Source organism: Myotis yumanensis, unplaced genomic scaffold (genome assembly GCF_028538775.1).
Source record: "Myotis yumanensis isolate MYYU_CA2020_CCGP unplaced genomic scaffold, mMyoYum1.0.hap1 SCAF_1, whole genome shotgun sequence".
Lineage (NCBI taxonomy): Eukaryota > Metazoa > Chordata > Mammalia > Chiroptera > Vespertilionidae > Myotis > Myotis yumanensis.
In genome coordinates, this window is record NW_027223752.1 from 54,660,860 (window position 1) to 54,683,451 (window position 22,592).

General features: G+C 44.6%; 1 protein-coding gene across 2 annotated transcripts in view; it reads left to right on the top strand.

Annotated features, from left to right (window-relative positions):
* Positions 1 to 10,892: 10,892 nt before the first annotated feature.
* RORA (RAR related orphan receptor A) overlaps positions 10,893 to 22,592 on the top strand; it is a 716,083-nt gene continuing 704,383 nt past the window's right edge. The window contains exon 1 of one of the 2 annotated variants that reach the window (XM_070421618.1): positions 10,893 to 11,165. In XM_070421618.1, coding sequence (XP_070277719.1) covers positions 11,000 to 11,165 — 166 coding nt within the window. In that variant the 5' untranslated portion in view covers positions 10,893 to 10,999. The remainder of the gene's footprint in view (positions 11,166 to 22,592) is intronic. The other variant, XM_070421616.1, reaches the window with a different exon arrangement.

Genomic DNA, 22,592 nt, shown 5'->3' on the forward strand with positions numbered 1-22,592 from the left:
GCATTTAGACTCAAAGGAGAAAAAAATGTAAGGAAAATGAAATCCATTGGTAGTAGATTAACAGGGTAGGAGAAAGCAAGTGGGGGACATCTCTAGGACTGAAGTAAAAGCAAAATGGAGAAACACATACTTCTTTCTATTGCTGGGCACAAAATAGTCAATAAGAGTAGGAAGTAGCAGTATGTTGGGAGATTAGGGAGGGAGGGATGACACTACTCCCCCAGGCTACTGCTCTTCTCCCGCCTCTCCTTTACCTCTTACTCTACTTTCTTTCTGATCGTGTGTTTTTCTTAGTCTTCCTTTCTCACATAGAATCAGCAAATGCTAGATTTGAAAAGGATCCTCCTTGTTTGATTGATGAGGAAGCTGATATCTGGGGAGGGAAAGTGATTTGTTAGGAACCTTGAACAGCTCTAGCCAGTGCATTGGGAGGTGAAAGGCAGGTCTAGTGTCAGCCCCAAATTGGGAAGGTGTGAGGGGGTATCAGATTTCAGCTCTGCCACCATGAGTTAGAAGGTCTTGGTCATATTATTTACCTTCTCTCTGGGCTTCAGTTTCCTCAACCATAACATAGGAATAATAATAGTGGCTGCCTCATTTCATTGTTTTGTGAGAAATATGTGTAATGTTCAAGAAATATGTTTACAGCACTTGAAGGGTGAGTGCTCAATGGCTGTTAGTTGAAATATATATATATATATTTGTTAATCCTCAGCTGAAGATATTTTTTTCCATTGACTTTTAGAGAGAGTGGAAAAGAGGGACAAAGAGGTGGAGGGAGACAGAGAGAGAGAAACATTGATATGAGAGAGACACACAGATTGGTTGCCTCCCACATGCACCCCAACCTGATCCAACTGGACTGGAGATCAACCTGCAACCCAGGTATGTGTCCTTTATCTGGAATTGAACCTGAGAACCTTTGGTGCACGGGCTGGCATTCTAACCAATGAGTCACACTGGCCAGTGCTATAAAAATATCTAATATGTGAATGGGAAGATGATCAAGAAGAAAGACCTGGAATTTAGATCCAGGTATCCTCATTCTTGTTTATTTCCACTAACCCACCTGTTTTGTTTTTTTTTTTTCCTTTTTCTTTTCCCTAGCCTGAGATTAAAGCTTCCTTTTCATTTTGTGTTTTATTATTGTTGCCATTAGAGAGAAAATATGTCATAGAAAGAATATGGGCACCGGAATTAGACAGACCTAGGTTGAGAGCCTATATTCACTAAACATTAACTATGGCACTTTGGTCAAAGCCCATACTAATCTAGGCTAAGTTTCTTTGTAATGGGGGGATTCCATCACCCAGTTCCTAGCGCTGCCATAATATAAGTAACACTCCTGGTATAGTTTAAGACATGTTGATTTTTCCCCAGGGCCACAGCCCTGTAAGTGTCCAGGCAAGGCTCCCAAGTCTTAACTGTACTTCCTCTGGGGCACCCCAAGACTGAGTAGTGGCACTATTTACCCAAATTAACTTTGGCCAACTCCAAATTAACTTGATTGCAACCTGATCATTTGGTTAAGCAGGGACGATTGCTCACCTTCTAGAATCTTACAGTTAAAGTGTGGCTGACAATGAAAGTAAAATATTGACTGGGTTTGGGGCCACACTCATTGGGATCCTGCTGTCTCCTGTGTTATAGGCTATGCTTGTCCTCAAAGATCCTTTTGCTGGAACTAAAACAAATAGTGCTTTAAAGTGACCTTTCCATCAGCCCAACGAGGATAGCTGCCTGTAAAGTCTGGGGCTGCTGAACTTGGGCCATGAAGCAGCTTGGGGCAGAGGGGAGTTGGAAGTCCCGGGTCCTTCTTTCACTTGGCCACCAACTCTGAGAGTGACCTTGGCCAAGTGCCCCCTAACCTTTCTAGTTTCCTCTGAGTCTCCAGTGTTATTTCTCTGTTTAACGAGCTTCCTTAGCACCAGAACATTCCACCCCTAACATCTTCCATATTGAACATCTGCTTTTATCCATCTCTTGTAGCACAGTTCCCTCCAACCCTGTCTTTTGCAGTGCCAAGTATTCTTTAGGCAATTAAATGGAATTGCAGAGGGGCCTTGGAAGTCATCTAATTCATCAGATGAGAAACTGAAGCCCAGAGATGTTTAGCAACTTCTCCAAAGTCACATAGCTTTTTGGAATCACTTCTAGGGCTCCTGCCTTCAGCCTCCTGCAGCGAAATGGTGGTTGTGCGTGCTGATGCATCCTCTTTGGTCATGTCATCTGGGAATAAATGTGAAGGGTAACAGCTGTGTAGACCCAAGGCTTTATTTTCTCTATTATAACAACATGTCCCTGGGAAGAAAATATTTGTGGATCTAACTTTTGGATGTGAAGTAAGTGTCAAACCAAAATGTTATTGACTCTATAGTGCTTCCTACTCTGATAAATGTATCCAATATGTTCCCAGTGACTCATCTGCAGGGCGGATGTAACTTTTTTTTCCTTCTTCTTCTATACTGACATTTTTGTTGCTCTACATAGTGCTCTTGCCCCAAATCAATAACTAGCCATGACATTACAGAATTTCATCCAAAATTAATAATTTGATTGGTTATTCAAAGTCTCAAGCATTCTGACAGCCAGCAATCAATTGAGAGGAGGAAATAATGTGTAAACCATAGTTTAGTTTAGTTTTCCAACAAATGAGCTCACCTAGACAACATATTGGGAAATTATGGGAGGATGTTTTGCTTGATCACTATATCTAGCAGATCCCTGAGAAGGATTTTCTAAAACATAGGTTGGTTCTTGAAATATTATCTTTCTTAAACACACACACACACACACACACACAGAAAGGGGTGTGTGGTGTAATATGTTTTCATAGTTTCATAAAGAGGTTTAGAAAGATCCTAAATGGAAAAGTGAAATAAATTAGTGATGGAATAAATAACATGAGAGTTCTAAGACTAAAATAATCAGAGAACCTTAGGTGGCAAAGCTCTGCCGGGAAGAAGTATGGTTTACAAAGGACTAAGGCTTTAATTAGTCCCAGGTATCCCTTTTCCAAAATTATATGGCAGAAAACAACCCCCTTAGAAATGATCTTTTTAAGGACAGTTGTAAGGTGCTTTATAACTTCTGTGCATTTATAGAACTTTGAATTCTAGAAGACACCAAAAAAGGCGACAGAGTGGTGGGGGAGGGTCTTTCTCCATGTACAGACATAGAGTAACATGAACATAAATGAAAAGCAAAATAAATGTGTTCATCATCTATGCAAGTGTCTTATGCCTTGAGATGGTAGAGTCTAACTTCTCCTAATGATAACACAGCAGGGTTCTACACTCCTAGGTATGGGTTCTCCAGAATTGTAGTCATTTAGCAATTAGCACCCACACCAGTGTTTTCACTTTAACCACAGGTACGTAACAAACAGAATCACTAGTGATTCATTAGAATTCAATGCTAAGAAAATCTCTGATGACACCTTTTCACGAGTCTAACCGGAGGCTGCTCACTGGAGGGAATTGAAATTGCATCTGACATAGTAATGCTTTACTGTAAAAAGTCTTAAAAGACAGGAAGTTCCCCAAATGCATAGGAAAGGGACCTCCCTAAAGCAGTGGTCACATTTTTTTTTTCATTTGTTTAAGCAATAGCATTGGGTTTAACACCAGTGTTTCTCAGACTTGGCTGCTCGTTAGCATCACCTGGGGAGCTATTACCACTCCCAGCCTGGGCTGCACCCCAAACCAATTAAACCAGAATCTCTGGGGACAGGATCCAAGCATTAGTAATTTTTAAAACTCCCCGGGTGATGGCAATGTACAGCCAAGCTTGAAAACCTCTGGTCTACAGTTAAGCCATCTCTGATAATTGAATTATTGGCCTCAGATATTCACTCTCCTGTAGTCATTCTTTACATTCACAGCCTTGTTCTGTCTCTTGAAGGGCAAAGGGTGCTTCCCCACCCCTGGACTTTAGATTTTGCCATGTGACTTGTTCTGGCCAATGGGATAGTAGCAAAGGCTTGGCAATGCTTGGTTGTTGGTCTCACTCTCTTATGCACCTTCCTTTGCCATGAGCTGAGCAGGCCCCATTCAACCACTGTCCCAAGAATGAGAGAGTCATAGAGCAGACTTAAGCCCCACCAGGCACCTGGAGCCAAGCCCAGCTGAACCCTAGCTTCCCCAGAACATAAGGATGAGAATGAGCTTGTTGCTGAGTTTGGGGAGGGTTTATTATTTAGTGTTGTTGTATAATAGGTAACTGACATACCTACCATGGAAAAAAATCGTTTAGTGAGATGCCCAACCACTTTTTGGGGCCAATTATATTTCTCCTGGCATGAGAGGAGGGACAACTCAGACCTATTTCTAAAGGAAAGTTTGACCCATAATGTCTAGTCTGATGTCGCTTTTTGGAACAGTGCTCCCGTCTTTGTCACCCTTCTGATCTGTTAAGCAGAAAATATTTCCTGCTGATTTCTTACTCAGTGTCACACAGGGCCTCTATCTAAACATCCTTCTTCACCAGGGCAGAGCTGGCAATCTGAATCATCAGTGCCCCAGGCTGGTTTGACAGCTTTTTTCCCCTCTTTTTCTTTTAATTTTTAAATTTAAGCTCTATCCAAGTTTTTGTGCAAGAACAGAGAAAAAAATCATCTCTATGTAATTATCACCAAAATAATGAGACGGGCTTAGGCTTAGTTATGGTTCCTCACTTGGTGCTGGAAAATCTGGTTGTGCCTGAGTCACACAGTGGAGGGATCTCATCTCTCATGAGAAGAGCTCTCTTTTTTAGGATTCAGAGTTACTCATATATGTGTCTCTACAAATCAGGGGGTCTTGAATTTAGGACAGTTGCTCTCAAACTTGAGCAGGCATCAGAATCACAATGATGGCTTGTTCCCGCCCAGATTGCTGGGCCCCACCCCCAGAGTTTCTGATTTAGTAAGTCTGGTGTGAAACCAGAGACTTTGTACTTCTAACAAGTTCCCAGGTGATGCTGAGGCTGCTGTTCTGGGGACCACACTTTGAGAACCACAGATCCAGGGTAGAAATATAGATGTATGAGATATTCTAGCTGGGGCATGGCCTGGCACTGTGAAGATTCTGATGTATTCCTTAATGGAAAACTGTCTGTGTGCAACACTAAGACTAGGTCCACTTGGAGAATACAAATGGAGTCAGTGACTTCAACTCTCTGCAAAAAGTTCATCTATACCCATAACCACATACCAAATGAGTACGTATCTTTAGCCCTGACTCCAGGAAAAACAACTCACAAAATGTCCCCTCCTCAAAGAAACCTTCCTTGATTTCTCCTTAGGGAATATTGACTCCTTCTGAAGTCCTAGTACTTTACCTGAACCTGTCCTGTGGCATTCAATACTTCATATCTTAAGTATTGAAGTGCTGATGGACTTGTCTTTGCTCCTCACAGAGCTCTACCCAGTTCTTAGAATCCCTTACATCATCTTTCCATAGCAGGTGCAAAGCAAGTATTTATAGAATCTAAAATTTATGAATGAATATCCATGTGAGGGTGGCTCAGAAGATCAAAAGATTAAAACTGGAAATGAACAGCCTGCAGTCCAATACAATGACCAGTAGTCACATGTGGCTATTTACTTTATGGCAGTTTGGTTTGAGCCTCTTCACTGAATGCCACTTAGTCTGGGTGTGCACATCTGACCTCTATGAGACTCAGTTGTTTTGTCTCTATTTTCCTTAATACCCAGCTCAACATCCTGCAACTAGCAGGAGTACAATGAAGACTTTGTAACATGACAAGACAGATTTCACTCTTGACCAGATGGTGCCCCCAGCCCAACCCTAGCATTTACACTAATTAAATCATCATAATACCTCCTACCTGCCAGACGTGTTTCATGCCAGCACTGTGTAATATATAGATGTAATGTAAAGCGAATAGTAATTTTATGTTTTCTACTAGCCAGATTTTAAAAGGTTAAAAGAGATGAAATTAATTTTATTTTCTTTATTTTTTTAATATATTTTTTTATTGATTTTTTACAGAAAGGAAGGGAGAGGGACAGAGAGTTAGAAACATCGATTAGAGAGAAACATGGATCAGCTGCCTCCTGCACACTCCCCACCGGGGATGTGCCCGCAACCCAGGTACATGCCCTTGACCGGAATCGAACTTGGGACCTTTCAGTCCGCAGGCCCACGCTCTATCCACTGAGCCAAACCGGCTTCGGCATTAGTTTTAATCATACGTTTCATTTTAACCCAATACATCCAAACTAGTGTCTTTTCAATATGCAACCAACATAAATTTATTGATGAGACACTTTACATTTTGTGTGCTGTCATTGAAATCGAATGTGGATTTTAGCATCTACCACATATTTCACTTTGGATTAGCCATATTTCAAGTACACCATAGCCACATGTAGTTAGTGGCCACTGTATTGGACAGTGCAGTTTTATACAGAATTTTATTAAACCCTGTAAAAGGCAAAACAATAATAGCAATATTTTGAGTGGCAAGCATTTTAGAAGGATCATCTCATCTAATCCTGATAACAACCCTCATCTCTGGATGAGGAAATATAGACACAGAAATGGTTAGTGACTTACCCTCAATCATACTGCTAGTACGCGGCTGTTGGGTCTTGAATTCAGGTAATTTAAAGCTACCACCTAGTGCCACAGATTAATTGGGTGGTCTTGAGCAAGTCACTTCTCTGTATTTAGTTTCTTCATCCACAAAGTAGAAAGAGGGGTGGAGTGGATTATCCAGAGTGAGTGCTGCACACTTTAATCTTCCTCTTTATTTCCTAGTTTCTGGCAAGCCTGGCTTTCCTGTTCCCACCCATGAGAACCTCAGATTTACACCATTCCTTCTTTCATTTGCACCGAGGGCTCTGCTATGCTGGACTCTCCTGGTTGGGGCTGCCCTGGCCACATACACACTGTGCAGCAGGATGGAGCCCCTCCCATGTGGCACTGCGTTTTCATCTGAGCTTTTATATTTTCAGCATAGAGTCCAGCTCCCACTTCGTGATGCTTTTTTGAAAGAAAGGAAACTTGACTGGGTACTATCTTTTACTTTTCTGTCTTCTTTGTTCTTAGGCATGTTGTAGAGAGCTTCCCTCTCCCAAGAAAATTCTACTATATATTTCCATAATTTTTCTTCTCTCCATCTCCAAGAAATGCAAAGAAAATAACTGTCAACTTTTTTTGCATATATAAATTTTAACAGCCCATGCATGTCAACTAATCTTTTATCCCGAAAGGAAAGGTTTATTTCAAGTGATTGAAAGCTGAAATGCTTAGGTGTTCACTCCTGTTGTGTGATGGAATCACTGTGTGAATATGCTACCTTATGATTAGTTCATCAATTCCATTCCCCAAACTCACTAACTCTAATGAGTGCCTACTGTGTGCAAGGCCAGAGCCCCTGTTCTCAAGGCATGCATCTTCTATCAGGGAGGGTAAGGCAGATGTTCAATCAACCATAGCACGGAGTGGAGTATACCAAATGCTTTAAGAGGGATGCAGAGTATGCAGACAGTTCAAATACTTGGTTTGGGGTAAATCAGGAAAGGTTCCACAGAGAAGTTGCCTTCTAGAATGGAACTTGAAGGAAAAGCAGAGAAGTCAGGAAGGGCGTTTCAGGGGGAAGAGGCATAGGCACCTGTCCCCGTATCCTGTATCCTGGACTACAAGGAGGAGGAGCAGGGATCAGCATGTGGCCTGGTTTGATTGCAGGGATTATGTAAGGATGGAATGCAGTTTGGCAAACTCCTGGCATGAATGTTACACTCCCCATCCTCCACCCATGGGAGACAGCACTAGTCAATCACACCCCACACCTTCCCAACCAACCTCAGGAGTCCCTTCAGGAGATGAGGTTGATTTGTCATCCCTGGAGCAGGAGTGCAGCAGCAAGTAAGGTAGAAACTTGAATACCACGTTGACTAGTTAGTAGTTAATTGGATAGGCAATGGGGAGCCATTAAAGTCTTGTAAGCAGGGGAGTGACATGGTGGGAAATGAGAGCTGTAGTTCAGGGTAATTAACTTGGCAGAGCTGTCTGGGATGGATTAGAATGGTGGTAAGACGGAAGGCCAGTTATTTGGAAGGTTACTGGCATGGTTTAGGCAAGCAATAATGTCTGGAACTGGCATGGTGGCCACAGAAAGGAGGGGCAAATGTTAGAGATAGATGTTCAAGCACCTGACAAATATGTAAGGACGCGAGGAGCTAGGGGCAGGAGTGAGAGAGAAGAGTTAAAACTGACTCTGAGGTTCCCAGTAATTACCTTGGGGTAAGAAAAAAGTAGTGTTAGCATTAAGAGAGGAGCCTGGCACCTGTAAGGAGGTAGGGAGAGTCCTGGTGAATTTGGGGAGGGAGAGAGAAGTTGTGAAAATTGAGTTCAGCTGTTCTACAAAGCATAGTTTTTGTTTGTTTGTTTCTTTTTGTTTTTTGTGTGTTTTTTTGTAAAGCCATTGTCTGTCAGAGAACTCAGTAGTACAAAGTGAAAGAATCATTTCTAGGTAAACACTGTTGGTCTTTGTCAGTGTGCAGAGTCTAAGGAAGGCTCCGGTCTTTCCAAATATTTTGAAAATTGGAAAGCCTTAATTAGTAATCAGAGTAGGGGCAGGAGGGAAAGAAAGAAATATAAACCTAATCACTGTGCTTTTCAGGTTTCAAATGCTTCCACAATCCAGGTAATTTACACTTTAGTAACAATGATTGACAGTCTGGGAATGTATCTAACTCACTTTTATTTTTCCCTTGGGGAAAGCACACGAGTTCCAAATTGTTTTAAATTGCAGAAGCAGTAATTGTTTGAGAGAGTTAGGAGAAATGGATTTTTGGAGCTGAAATTTACTGCTGAAGGGACTATGGATTTTACCTTAATTGACTAGGGTCACTGGGGCCATTTTCAGGAAGGTCTTTCCAGGGTGAGCAAATACCAGTTTAGGAATCAATTGAAGGCCCAGGGGAATAGACTTAACCAAAAAAATGTTAACAAGTGGCTACTGGTACCTAAAAAGGAGATATTTTTAAGCCACTTGCATTCCAAATTATTGGTGAAATTTAATATGAGAAGTATTTTTTAAATATTCTAAAATAAATATGAGGCAGTGGATGTATTTTGAGACACCCAAGGTCCCACAGGAACTTACTAAACTATGCACTTTGATATATGTGTTTACTTAGAAAAGTTAAGTGTGACAAGCTAGGTCAATTGTATGGAGAACATTAACAGACTAACCAATTACAAATGGTGTTGAAGGCTGCTCTGAAGTCTGTGCTCGAATGTATAGGGACATGCACACATCTGATTTGGGATGGAGGAGACAATCATGGCATTGTTCGTAGGTGCTGACAGATAGGCTAACGCCAGGGATCCTTGCAGAGACTGGATTAAGGTACCAGGACTGTTCACATCTCATTTACATCACTCCCAAGAGTGGACCACAGGTTTTGCTGATTAACACAGAGACCATGGCAAATAGCATTGTGTATTTGAAATCAGACCAACATCAGTAACAGTAACACAAACCACATGTGAAGTTGGCATGTGGAGGTCCTTCTTAAGCTATTATCTACCCAGGTTTTCCCTCCTTATTTTTAAAATGCATTTTTCCAAACCAGGAAGTTAGCAAATGCAAAATGTGCCCCAATTATCACCCCCTAAATTTACATATTTATGCCACCTTCAGTATGTAATAATATTTTTATTGTCAAAATTTGTGAGCGAGCAAGCGAGCCTTCTGAAAGGAAGGTGGGGAGTATGTGTTTAAAATGTACTGATTTCATCTGTGTCTCTGCAGGCAAAAGGAAATGGTGGATTGAGTATTGATGCAGAGAAATCAGGCTATACCACCTGAATGTTTTTCACTCATCCAATTAGTATTGTTCCTTCATATTGGAGTTGGGGGGAGTCAAACAAGCACTGATGCAATTCTCCATTTTCCTTGAGTTTTATTAAACACACTGTGTTTCAATAAACAGTGGGTATAGAGTGATGCCTGCAATGATGTGACTTATTAGGTGCCGTTAAATATCTGAATTTTATTACCCGGATGTTATTAATGCTTCTCCAGCATACATTTTATAGATGAAACTGTACAATTAATAGCAAAAGGAACAGCAGACAGTTAGCAGCCTTGCATGAACAAGATGCATCCCGCTTAGATAGTCATGGACCAAACAGGCCAAAGTTTTCTTCAGTAGAAATTGCCCTGCCAAGTGTTTCTGGACCCTTCGCGGAGGAAACAGCAAAGGAGCCCCAAGAGATCTTTTTCAACCACACCAGAAGCTGGCCATCCATGAGATTCTAAACTCACAAAATCTGCTTTAGCCACGCATGTATCAAACCCAGGTTGGAAACCCACTGGACTTCCCATCAGAAGTCGGAAGTGCCCGGTCCTCCCATCCTCGGCATTTCTTGGGGTGTCAATTCCAGGTCTAATTCCTTTTAAGTTTCTCCTCAGTCCTGGGCTGGGCTGGGCTGCAGGAAGCTACTGGCTGTTCCCCAACGTGGATAATAGATCTGTCTCTTCCCGGGCTGATGCGGGTGGGGACGAGCTCAGTTCCCCAGAGTCTCAGAAGTAGGCACAGAATCATCTCGCCGGTCTTAATTTCTGCCCCTGGACTGGGGAGAGTGGAGGACAGGCGCACGAGAGGCTCTCCTCTCCTCCCCGCCTTTCCCCCACCTCCCAAAATTAGCAGCCTGTCCGTGGCTCCCGGTCTGGGGTCTGGAGGGTGGGGAATGTGGGTGTGGGGGCCGGCTGGAGAAGCTCTCGCTAGCGCTGCCTGTGGCCAGACCCGCCTCCCGTCCCCTCTCGGGCGCACACACACGTCCACCCAGACACACTCCGCGCTCTCTCGCGCTCTTCCTCGCCCGCCCGCCGCTGCTAGCTCTCTCCCTCCAGCTCTCCCCGGTCTCCTTCTCCTTTTTTTTTTTTTTTTTTTTTGGTACCATAGAGTTGCTCTGAAAACAGAAGATAGAGGGAGTCTCGGAGCTCGCCATCTCCAGCGATCTCTACATTGGGAAAAAACATGGAGTCAGCTCCAGCAGCCCCCGACCCCGCCGCCAGCGAGCCGGGCAGCAGCGGCGCGGACGCGGCCGCCGGCTCCAGGGAGACCCCGCTGAACCAGGATTCCGCCCGCAAGAGCGAGCCGCCCGCCCCGGTGCGCAGACAGAGCTATTCCAGCACCAGCAGAGGTAGGAGGCTGCGAGAGGGGTGAGGAGGGGGCGGCGGGAGCCGGGGCGCGGAGCGGGGGGCGACCGGGAGCGGGCGCCCGGGGCGCGGGGTCCCGAGCTGCGCGCGAGCCTGCAGCGGCGCCCCGAGCCCGGAGCACCCCGCTCCCCTCCCCCCTGGGCCCCCCAGAAATGTTGCAAACTTTTGCAACCCGTTCTCGGTTTGCGGGAGGAGAGGGGGGCGGGGAAGGCGGCAGGAGGCTTGACAGCCGGCGAGCTCACCCCCTGGCTTTGATTTTTCTGCAAACAGAGGAGGAAAGCCGCGCTGCCGAAATTAAATACGCTCCCCCAAAATACGGTGAACCGGAGAGTGGGGGCCCGGGAAAGAAACTTTTAAAGCGGCAGTGTCCTTTTAAGAAGGAAAAAGAAAATCTGTTTATGGCTACCTTCCTCCCCTTTTACCTTTTCTCCTTTTGACAGTTTGGGCCCAGGCTGCCGGAGGCGGGCTGGGTTTTTGATCCCCTTAGAGCTGAGGGAGGGCGGGTGGAGTGAGCGACCAGGGAAGCCCCAGGGGTGGAGAAGGGGCGCCCCGGATCTGGGGGCGACGTGAGCACCTTCTCTGGAGCGCGGCGGTGGGCTAGGGATTTGGAAGAAGGGCTGGAGGGAGCAGGCTGCGGGCGCGAGAGGTGCTCGCCAAGTTGCCTGGCGGGCGCGGCGAAGGGAGATGCACAAGTTTGCAGACTGGGGGTTCGAAGCCCGGCGCCAGGGCTGGCGGGGGGCGTGTGCGCACCAGCGCGCGGAGGGCGGCGGTCCTGTGGGGAGCTCCACGCGCATTCGGAGTGAGCGCCTGCAAAAGCAAACAAGCAGTAAAAGAAAGCTCGAAAGGCACCCAAACTTATTTCTGCCCTGGGAATCCTTCCCTCCGTGAGGTTCCAAGCGTTTCTGCAAGAAGCTGGGAATGGTCTGTGCAAGTTGAATGCTGGTTGGATAGTGCGAGCGATGTTCCCCCCTCCTCTCCTTCCCCCTCCCCGGGCGATTTTTACACTTCATTTGGAGGGTGTGGGTGTGGGTGGTGTGGGGGGCTCCATTGGCCCCTCCTTGCTTTTTCCTACTTATTGTGGAGTGCTCGGGAAAGCTCACTCTCTCCCTCTTAAAGGTGTCGGGACACGATGTGGGGGTTTTCTTGGGGTTGGAAGAATTATTTATTTGAATGCGCCTGGAGTTTGGAAAGAAGCGGAGGAAGCTATTGCTTTAATTACTGTTGTAAATAATGTATAAATCATGCCTGTCACTCCGGAGGAAGCAGGCTCGCGCGAGCAGCCCAGGGCTGGGGCGGACAGGATCTCCAGTCCCGGCCTGAGCGCGGCCCTGCGCGCCCCCTCCTCTTGCCACTCGGCTTCCAGCGGCCTTTGGGGAGGGCTGGGAAGAGGCGAGTGGGGACCCTGGGAGCCGCTCCCTTACTCTCGGTGTTAGAGTTGGAGGTAGGAATATGGCTGATCATGTGCTGGCTGTTTTACAGTATCTCCCCCCCCCCCCCCCACCCCGCCCCAACCCAACCTTGGCCACACCCCCTGTCCGGGCGCTTTTCCATTCACGGAATTCGAGTACAGTAAAAGCCATCAGGATGACACACGCGAAAAACATTTAATTAAAGGCGATTTCCGAAGAGTGAACGCACCGAACCGCCTTGGAGCGGGAGGGTGGGCGCAAACCGGGGTTGGAGCGGGAGGGGTGGGCGCAGCGAGGGCCGCGAGTGAAGGGAGAGGGATCAAGGCTGGGGGCCCAGACCTCCGGACCTCAGGCCACCTTGGTGAGTTTGTGTGTGGCAAGCTTTTGGCTGCAAAGAGTATATTTAGACCCTGGGACGGTGGATTTGGAATGCGAGCGGGTTATGTAACAGGGTTAATCAGAAACACTGGAGAAAATCCCCTTCATGTGTTTCTGAGGCTGCTTTATTTTTTTTGGAAGGGGAGATATATTATTTAGGGGGCCACACTAATTTCTGGTTGGAGCTGCCACTCCCCTCCGTCTTAGGCCCCCCCTCCCCCCAACCTCCCCCAAGTTTGTTATTAGCATCTTCAGGTGTCATTCTTGCCAGAAGGTGTTCTTGCAAGAGATCAGGGTGGCAGGCTGCAGAACCAACTAGCAAATCCGTAACTTGCTGTTCTTGCAAATTATATAACGCTGGGGCATTCAGTACCACCAGCCCCCTAGGCTCAGCAAAAAGGGGAGAGGGACAAGGAAGAGGTGCAGCTGACCTGCTGACCTGCTGACCTTTGTCCCTACTCCTCTGTGAAGCAACCCCTTGTCCATTCCTCAGGAGATTTCATGACGGGAGGGAGAGGGGTAAGGCCCAAACACTCAACTCACATCCTGCACGCAGGCACTAGGTTATATAACAGTCTGAATGGAAAAAGGAAGGTCAGAGATGGAGGCATCCTTTAGCTAACACAGCAGTAGTAATAGCTTCCAGAAATGATGTGCATTTGCAGACTCTAACCTCAGACGTAGCGCCTGCTCCTCAGGGGTACCAATCTTTGTGTGTGAGCTAGGGCAAAAAAAGAGTGAATGTGTAAGTGTGCCTGGTAGTTGAGAGTGGTTTAAAAACGGGAAATGTTTGGGTTTTCAGATGATGTAATGGAGTTGGCAGAATATGCAAGTCGGCTCCCAGAGTGTAAGCAGCAAGAAAATTGGAGCTGGCATCCAGTATTAATGTCGCATAAATTACAATATCGGAAAGAAATTAACCTACACACTAGGTGATTATGCCTTTATAATACTTAAAACATAAAGGCACACAGCTCAGAGGAAAAGCAAACATCGCCACTTTATAATTAGCATTTTCAGCCTCAAGGATGGTTGAGTGGAGTTCTTGGCATTGGGTGAAGTGGGAAGCTTTCGGACTTGGGGGATGCCTTCCTGAGAGGTTGCAGGGTTCACATCCTCCAGCCAGTGTTTGAAGGCCACAGAGATTGTGGTCTGGAGTCTCATGACATTGAGGTGACCTCATGAGACATTACCTCGGTAGACTTAAAGCTGTTGCTAAATTCCGAACTCCTGGGAATCCATGTGTGAATTGGCTGTGTATGGTTTGTGCCTGAGCTTCCAAAATTCTATGTGTGACTTTGTAATGTGAGGTTTTGACCTCTCTCTTCCCTAAAAACTGGGCAGGGAATGTTAGCAGTTTTCATGAAAACTGCCCCGTTTTCTAGGTGGTATACATGTTGGCTGGTGTCATGGAGTCCCATCTTGACAAAATGAAAGGGAAAAAAAAGAACGGCAAGAAGCAACATGGGAAGTAAGAATGAAGCAGGAAAAACCACAGCGAATCTTTAACTTAACAAGGCTTTTCAGGGGCTTCGGGGAGCCATGAGCATTGTGACATAACTGTTGTTAAAAACCCTTTTCCAGAATCTCCTTATTATATGCATGCCAGAAGCTTACATATTTTACTTCACTGGAGTTATCCTCACCGCGGGCGGGCGCCACACGGTTGGGTTGGAACGCCAGTGCTGAAGGTTGGATGCTTTTAGGGCACGCCAACCTAAGGGGAAAATCGAAACCAAAAGATGGGATTAACACTGAAAAGCTCAGTTGGGTTGAGATCGAATCCCCTGGAAGCTCAGTTTAAATTGATTTAAAATCAGTTAACAAGGCCTATAGCCCTGAGGAATTCTAGAACCACACAAGTCTTTGACTTTGAAAGTGTTTTGCCTCCACTCACCCCTTCAGTCTCAGCTGATTCACTTTCTGGTAGGTGCTCTTGCCTGGCAATTTAGACCCCTCTCTAGAGACTGATTCTCAGGTCAACTTTTCTTACATGGACCCAGCTCTCCACAGTGAACAAATGAGGCCCCATAGTTTAAAAGAGATGCTGGCTGGGATAAAATCCTTTGCCAGAGGGACAGAATAATTATTTTTTAAACCAAGGGACTTTAATTTTCCAGTAAATTGCTCATAAAAACAGTTATAATTACACCCTCTAAAAATGTAATAGAATAATTTTAGAAAATGCATTTGATGATATTTATGATAGCCTTTTTTGTTGCTTCCCCTTATTTCTTAAAAAAAAAAAAAAATTGAATTATTAATCCAGAAGTCAAATCCTCAGCGGCTACAAACATTTAGAGCAGACTCTTTTTATATTAGTCACCTGCTGGAATTTCCCAAAGCCTCCTGGCATTATGAGGAGCCCTTGGCTTTAGGAAATGTCTCTATTTCTGGTACTGAAATATGGGGCCTGTGTGGGAACCCCTAACCATGAGACCCCTAAGCTCGAGTTTTCCAGGCAGCAGAGGTGCCGGTTCTCTACTAGACTCCTAAATGCGATGCAGGCAGGTCCCAGAATGTTCACAGCGATAGTTGTGCCTCTGGTTGAAAAATGTTCTGAGGAGTTTTGGTGACAACTGATCCCTTTGGGAAGCAAGCCTACCAGAGCTGACCTCTGGAACACCCCGAGACAAGCCCCTGGGACTCCTTGCGCCACACACCTGTCACTTCTGAGTTCAGATGCGCGCTTTTCTTCCATTTGGGGGAGACAGTTCTCCCATTTTTGCCTTTAGGAAGGTGTGGTGTGATGTCGGGAGGACAGACTGAGTTGGGTCTCACGGGGAATTCTGTGGTATGTTCTCCACAGCATCTGCGCTTTACCTGAGTGTTCTCTTTCTGTCCCCTCCATCCTTCGAGTCTACTTGACGAGCTGTGCTTCTTAGCTTAAATACGTACTTCGGTGTCTGTAGAAGCAAAATGCTTAACTATATTTCAGGTGTCTGGGGAGAGTCGTAATGTGACTGCCCGAAACGCCAAAACTTTTTTATAGAAAATGCAGCTCTCCTCATATGACGTTTCCTGCAGCTCACCCTCTTTACCCTCTTTGTCTTCTGTGAGCCAACGTGAAGGGACTGTGAGGTAGACATCACGCACTGCCTCAAGGAGGTTCCTGACCCGTTCACTCCAGATCAGTGATGAGTTTTCCAGAGCAAGAGGGGGTTGCTGTGAAGGCCTTGTGTCTAGGCCCCTACCTAGAATCTGGAATGCCCTTGTGAATATGAAGACTGTCTTCCTTGCTGGGAATCTAGGATCTCTCTCTCTCTCTCTCTCTCTCTCTCTTTCTCTCTCATTTATCATTTAAAATTTTTTTTTCTCTTCTACATGATGGGAAGTGTTAGTTTGGAAATGAGCTGTTAAATTTTTCACCCATCTTATTAAGCTTTATGTTAAGAAAAATAAAATTGAGTCATTTTGAATTCATGCCTCAAAAAAAGTCCTCAGATAATCAGTGTTTGAGTGTTGATCAATATTCAGTAAACCGTGATTTTTCTATACGGGCACCAAGATATTACTGATGAATTTTTTTTTTTTTTACAAACAGATTAACCAGAAATGTTTTGGTCTTTTTCTTTTTGAATGTAGTTTTTAAATATGCAGATCCCATTTTCTACCCTAAAAAGAACATTGAGGATGTAACCGAATCTTTCTCTGAGGTTTGAGGATCTTATGGTGCCACAGGGCCACTGTTCGGAGGATGAATTCTCCTTGTACATTGTAGAAACTGTAAGTAGGGACGGAATCTGAGATTGGACTAGATCTGTCCTGACTCCATATTGAAAATTGTTTTTTTTTTAAATCTTTGATAGCGATATGTTTTGTTATTTGTCTCTCTTGTTCTCCAGGTTGCAAGAAGCAAAATAGAAATTCAGTTCAATTATTTGGTTCTGATTAATTGAGGTTTTTATTTTATGGGAAAATGTCAACCCAAGTCTGGAGCCATGATATTTTCTCTGGAGTTGTAGAGGATGTAAAATCATTCTCCGATATTCAGGGAGGCTATTGTAGTCACAAATAAGTTATGCACTGTAACATAGTAGCATTTTGTAACTACTCCCCTGTATGATGGTAGATAGAAATGCCAACTAATGTTGCCTTTTGCTCAGATATATTCAAGGTGTGTCTTTGGTAAAGGGTTCATAAATCTGGAAGAATAGGAAACTCCAGGGTTAGAAGGAAGACTTTCAAGAATATCAATAAAGAGCACTGAGATTCCCCCCAAAGGAACTCTTATTCTGAGCGGAGGCCTTTGCTACCTGCAGGAGCATCCCTGGGACCACACCAGCAGGGGCGGGCTTTCCCAGGGCCGTCCCACTTGAACTTCATGAGGAAGTTCCTAGGTCCAGACCATAACAGATGAAACTCTTTGGGGGTACAAGGAAGGGTGCCACTTAGTCTGGGACCCAACTTAACGATAGTCTGCAGTTACCTTTTGATACCTTGGATGTCATAGTGTTGGGAATTCAGCTTGGGGGAGACTTGCTGTGCTTTTGTGACATCCCAATTACTTATTTATTTTTTGCTTTTGTAGTAAAAACACCCAGGAGATTTTCTAAAGACATCCTGAGAAGCAGGGAGCGGGGCATGATGAGGAATCCATGTGCCAGAGCCATGGGTTAGGCAGGCTCACTTGGTGCTTCTGTTTTTGCACGCTCATGTTAACAGGAATTATAGGTAACAATTCCTTTGAGCTGATGGAAGAGTTTTTCCACCCCCAACAGATGTTAATGGCCTTACCTGACGCGTCATTATTGCAAACTGTCTTATCACATTATGTGCTGTGGCACATGGACAACGCGGGGCGCTGTGGTTTCCTGGTGATTATGTGGTCCACAGAGCCGAGGCCCTGGTGGCCAGCTGGGGAGCCCTTTGCAGTGTCCCCCTGACAGCAGAGAGTGCAGGTGTCCCACATCCTGGAAAGGGCTGAAGGACTCCAGGCCTCCCTGGGTAGTGGCTGTCCCGGGGCGGTGTTCTCTGAAGCTCCGTCAGCCTTACGTCATCTCTAATAGTGGGATTGGGCATTTGAGGTTTGATTATGAACTATCTGAAAGGTTTTTTTTGAAATCAGGAAGTTCCTAGGTCCAGACCATAATAGATGAAACTCTTTGGGGTACAAGGAAGGGTGCCACTTAGCCTGGGACCCTCAAGCCTGTGAAAGAGGTAGCACACTGTTAAAAATACCTGGCTTACTTCGAGGGAGAATTTGGCTGAATACTGATGAAGTTTATGAAATATAAATGCAGCGAAGTTGCTGTACGTTAAGTGGTAGGCGTGTGTGAAAGGAGTAAGAAGAAATAAAATTGTGTGTAAACGACACTCTGAAACTTGATGGAATTGTATACGTGATAAGAATGGTGACATTTGGGTCTGTGGCTAATGGGGGAAAATAAGCTGGCTTAAAATCTATATGTCAAACTAGATGTGGGAATAAAAACTACAGGATCTGAAATCACTTGACTTACTTTATAAGCAAAGAATGCCACCAAGGATAAATAGGCAGGTTATGAAGAATAGAGGTGAAAACAGAATGGGGGTTGGGGGGAGAAATGAGGGACCAACACTTAAATTTATAATGAGGTATGGTAATCACTGTTTTAAATAATCCAGAACATTAATTGTGCTGCTAGGTAAAGAATTAGTTATAGCAAAACAAAAGGTATAAATATGAATTTTAGGTTGTGTTGGGAGAAATCCTTTTGATCCCCAAAGTATAACTGCATGTACTGAGAAGCAGAGCTGCACACGATGTAATTTTTTCTGTCTTATCCTGATTAATTGACAGCCACTGTATGCCTCTTTCCTGAAGGTGACTTTACAATCTCCAGACACAGACATTTCTCTCAGAAGTGGAGTGAAGGAAGGAGAACCACAAGCTAAAGTGTGTTTCGCTGGGTGAAGTATTTTGGGGAAAAGATAAGCATGGTGAAATAAGGGAATGGAGCAGTGAATACAGAAATTCAGAATGCCTGTCTGGGGCTGGGGAGGGGGGAGGCTGTGAATGAAGGAAGGGGATCTTTAGAGGGAAAAGAGCCTTCCATGCAAAAAAGAAAATGAAATTAGAATTGACTCTGAAATGTCTGGGAATGTGCCTTTCTAATTTTAAATTATCTTTAACAAGGGCAATGGAAAGAGGGAAAGTTGGCACTTTGAGAAGTTGTGATGAACTTGTCGAGAATGCCAATTGACAAAGGCAGGTAAGGGAATACTTGGGAAAACAGAACCGGACAAGGGCTGAAGGGCACGGTGATCTGCTTCCTAGTGTGTGAAAGAAATCAGCATGTTTATTGACTCTTCCAAATAGTTTTAAAGAAACCTGAAGAAATGGACACAGACAGAGAAAAGACAGTCAGATGTGAGTCTGCCCTCCAGAAGCAAAGAGGCTTCCATCATCCCATACGATCGATGCCAGTCATGGGGAAGGAGCCACTGTATAGAAGTTAATGGATTTTCAACATACAGATCACAGAAGACACAAGATATATTTAGCAAGTGTAAAAACTCTTCAGTAAACTGCCTTGCTTTTCGTTTTCACTGCACAGTAATAAACCCAGCACATGGTAAGAAGGCCACAGTAGCCATATAGCATGTAGTCCTAGGAACATTTGTGTGATGGGGCCATGATGTCTGGAAGGACAGGGCAACAGGGAGGGTGAACTGCCCATAATTCTCAATTGTCCAGGTAATGAAGCGTTGAGAAAGCAGAGGCAAATGAAATACTCCGATAATCAAAAATGATTCTTCTTTTGGTGACCGTGTTAGTTGACGGGTGATGACAAGTGAGAAATTGCCAGAGGTGTGTGTTACCATTTCTGGCGCGCACGGACCCCTTCTGATGAACACGGTTATGCAGAGAGTGGACAGTTTCTAGAGGCCGGGCTGTCCGCCCAGAAGATGTAAACCTTCACGGTGTAAAGGATGAAGGTTGACCATCAGGGAGGTTCTGCAACTTCCTTGAGGCCTCGCAGAGGATCAGGGAGGAAGCTGATGCTACTCTGAAAGGGCTCTTGAAATTTCTCATCTGGAGCTTGGGGGTGTAAGTTAGATTTGTAGTGCTTACTCTATCTATATGATAATAGATAATAGACAGAGATAGATACAGAAATACGGTGCTGCCACTTCTCATGTTTTATTAGAATAAAGCCTGTCAGAGCCAGAAGGGGTCTATGAATCATCTGGCCTAGCCTCTTGTCTAAACCGATACCCAGAGATCTAATTGTGTGAGCTCCCGTTCCTAGTACGCAGCGAGGCTGTGCCTGCAACACTAGTCTTCTGCTTCCTTACCTAATAATTAGTTCCTTCCACTTTGGTGCTGTGCCAGGATGCTCAAGTTCCAATAAGCTACAACATCAAGTTCCCGTCTCCCAGGAAAAGCCCCCGAGGATACTAAGACGAACAGGAGTTAATCCAGCATTAGGTAGTGGATATCTATGAAAGTCAGCGCAAGGTGTTTTGGCTGTTCATCAATAGTGGAACATTGTCAGTAATTGTTAGTTTTTAAAATCCCGCTGGTCATTTTTATTTTTAATTAAAAATTAGCCAGGGAGCTTGTGGCTGTGTCAGTAAAGCCATTCTAAAGCATAAAAATAGTGCCTGCGCGTCACGGTCTGGCTTAGTGGAGAGTAAAGGACAGGATATGGAGCTGAGCATCTTGTACTCAGTGCTTGTGGGAGCTAGACGCAGCTGGGAGGGGGAGGGTGAATGGTGGTGGGGGAGGATGGATCTCAGCAGCAGTCCTCCCGCAAGGCAGCCAGTTTAAGGTTGTGCCTTTTATGAGATGTCAAGAGCAAGTCTGCAAATGGAATACTACATGGCCAGTGAAAATCATATTGTACTAGAAAAATATTTCTTAACTGGGGGAAATGTTTATGACCTATTGCTTAGTGAAAAGTCACAGCTTCCGCAGTGTTGTGCACAGAATGGTATCCTCTTTGTGAAAACTATAGTGTGTGTATGTGTATATGTATGTGTATTTCTATGTGTATATGTGTGCATGTAGACACATGCGCACATATACACATATTAACATATGGAACCACATATACCTAAATGATAAAGTTATAAAGTGGTCGTCTCTGGATGGTGGGATCATTTACAAGTTTTTTTTTCCTTTGTGCTCTTCTGTATTTCATTGTTTCCTGCAGTATGCATGTATTATTTTTGTAACTAAAAAAAATAAATTTTTATTTCAAAATAACATTGTGTGTTGTAAAACTGGGGATACCTCGAAGGAACTGATTCTGAAGTTATCATGTTGCGTGGGATTTTTCGACGTTTCAGGGTGGACCAAGCTTACTGGCCTGAAGAGTATTACCTCTGATGATCACCCTCAGCCAGGGAGACAGGGTCATTCAGCTGGAATGTGAAAAGGCGTGCCCCCAAATTGGAATTTCTTGCCCCTCTAGGGCATTGTCTTCAGGTGTTTATACTGTGACCTACAATAAGGAAATATACTGCATTGTGAGCCATTGCACGCGCGCGCACACACACACACACACACAAAATAGTTTTCACAGAAAATATTTAAGCTTTACTTGTGATACACTATAATTTTTGTTGTATTATTTAAAGACAAAATATAAGTCACAGCCACCAACCTTACTTTTTATGATCTGTTTTGGGGCTGCTCCTGCAGTTTGAAAAACCCTGTCGTGGGCATGAGGTAGAAGCCACCTTTCTGCAGGGCATGGCCCTGTGGTGGGAGCGGGGGTGAGAGAGGGTTTCCATAACTGATGTTGAACCCTAGGTGTTCCACATTATGATTTCAGGGAGGGAGTGGGGCAGGGAAAACAATGTAAATACTTATTTGTAATCATATGTTATCTTTATGCCACTTTTAGCACAGGCTCATTAATACACTATTACATTTAGGTATGATTCTGCCTAGACTGGCTTAGAATGTAAATTCTGGGATCCCCTTTGCCTAGAGTTAAAGTCATTGTGTAAAAGCAAGAGATGGCATTCTTTCATTCAACAAATATTTGTTGAGCACCTTCTATGTGCCAGGCACTGTGCTAGTCTCTGGGGATAAAGCAGCAAACAGGAGAGGTCAGAGCCCTTCCTTCCTGGATCTTACATTCTAGTGGTGTTGTTTCTCAATGTAGCCTACTGTCTGGGATACTTCTGATGGTTATCCTCTAAGTGTATCTTGGCATGGCCTTTTTCACCCCTATTCCTTCTGTGTGACTTAATTCTATCCTCCTTCCCTCACCCACCCACTCTCCCTTGTTTGTTATGTCCCAATTTCTCTTTGCTTATTTAAATCCTACAATCATTTTAGCTCTAGATAGGATGCATCCTCTTCCTTCTGCAGTTCCCATGACCCTGTCTTTTACAGTAGTCAGTCTGTGGGCCTTGCTCATTCAATCAACATGTAACCTCCTCTTTTGCCAGGTTCCTTTGCATTGTCTTATAGCGTTCTTTCCTGGGTAAAAGTCTAGTCACCCCCAGGAGACCAGCACCAGGAATTACTCTCTCACTCCTGCACAGTGCCTTGCAGAAAGTAAGTGCTCATTAGCTGTGCAGATAATCTCTCCCACATTGCTCTGCAAGGCTGTTTGCTTCCTCAGTAGATCCAGCTCTACACTTCCCAACTCTGCAAACACAGCTTCTACCTGCTTATTCTTC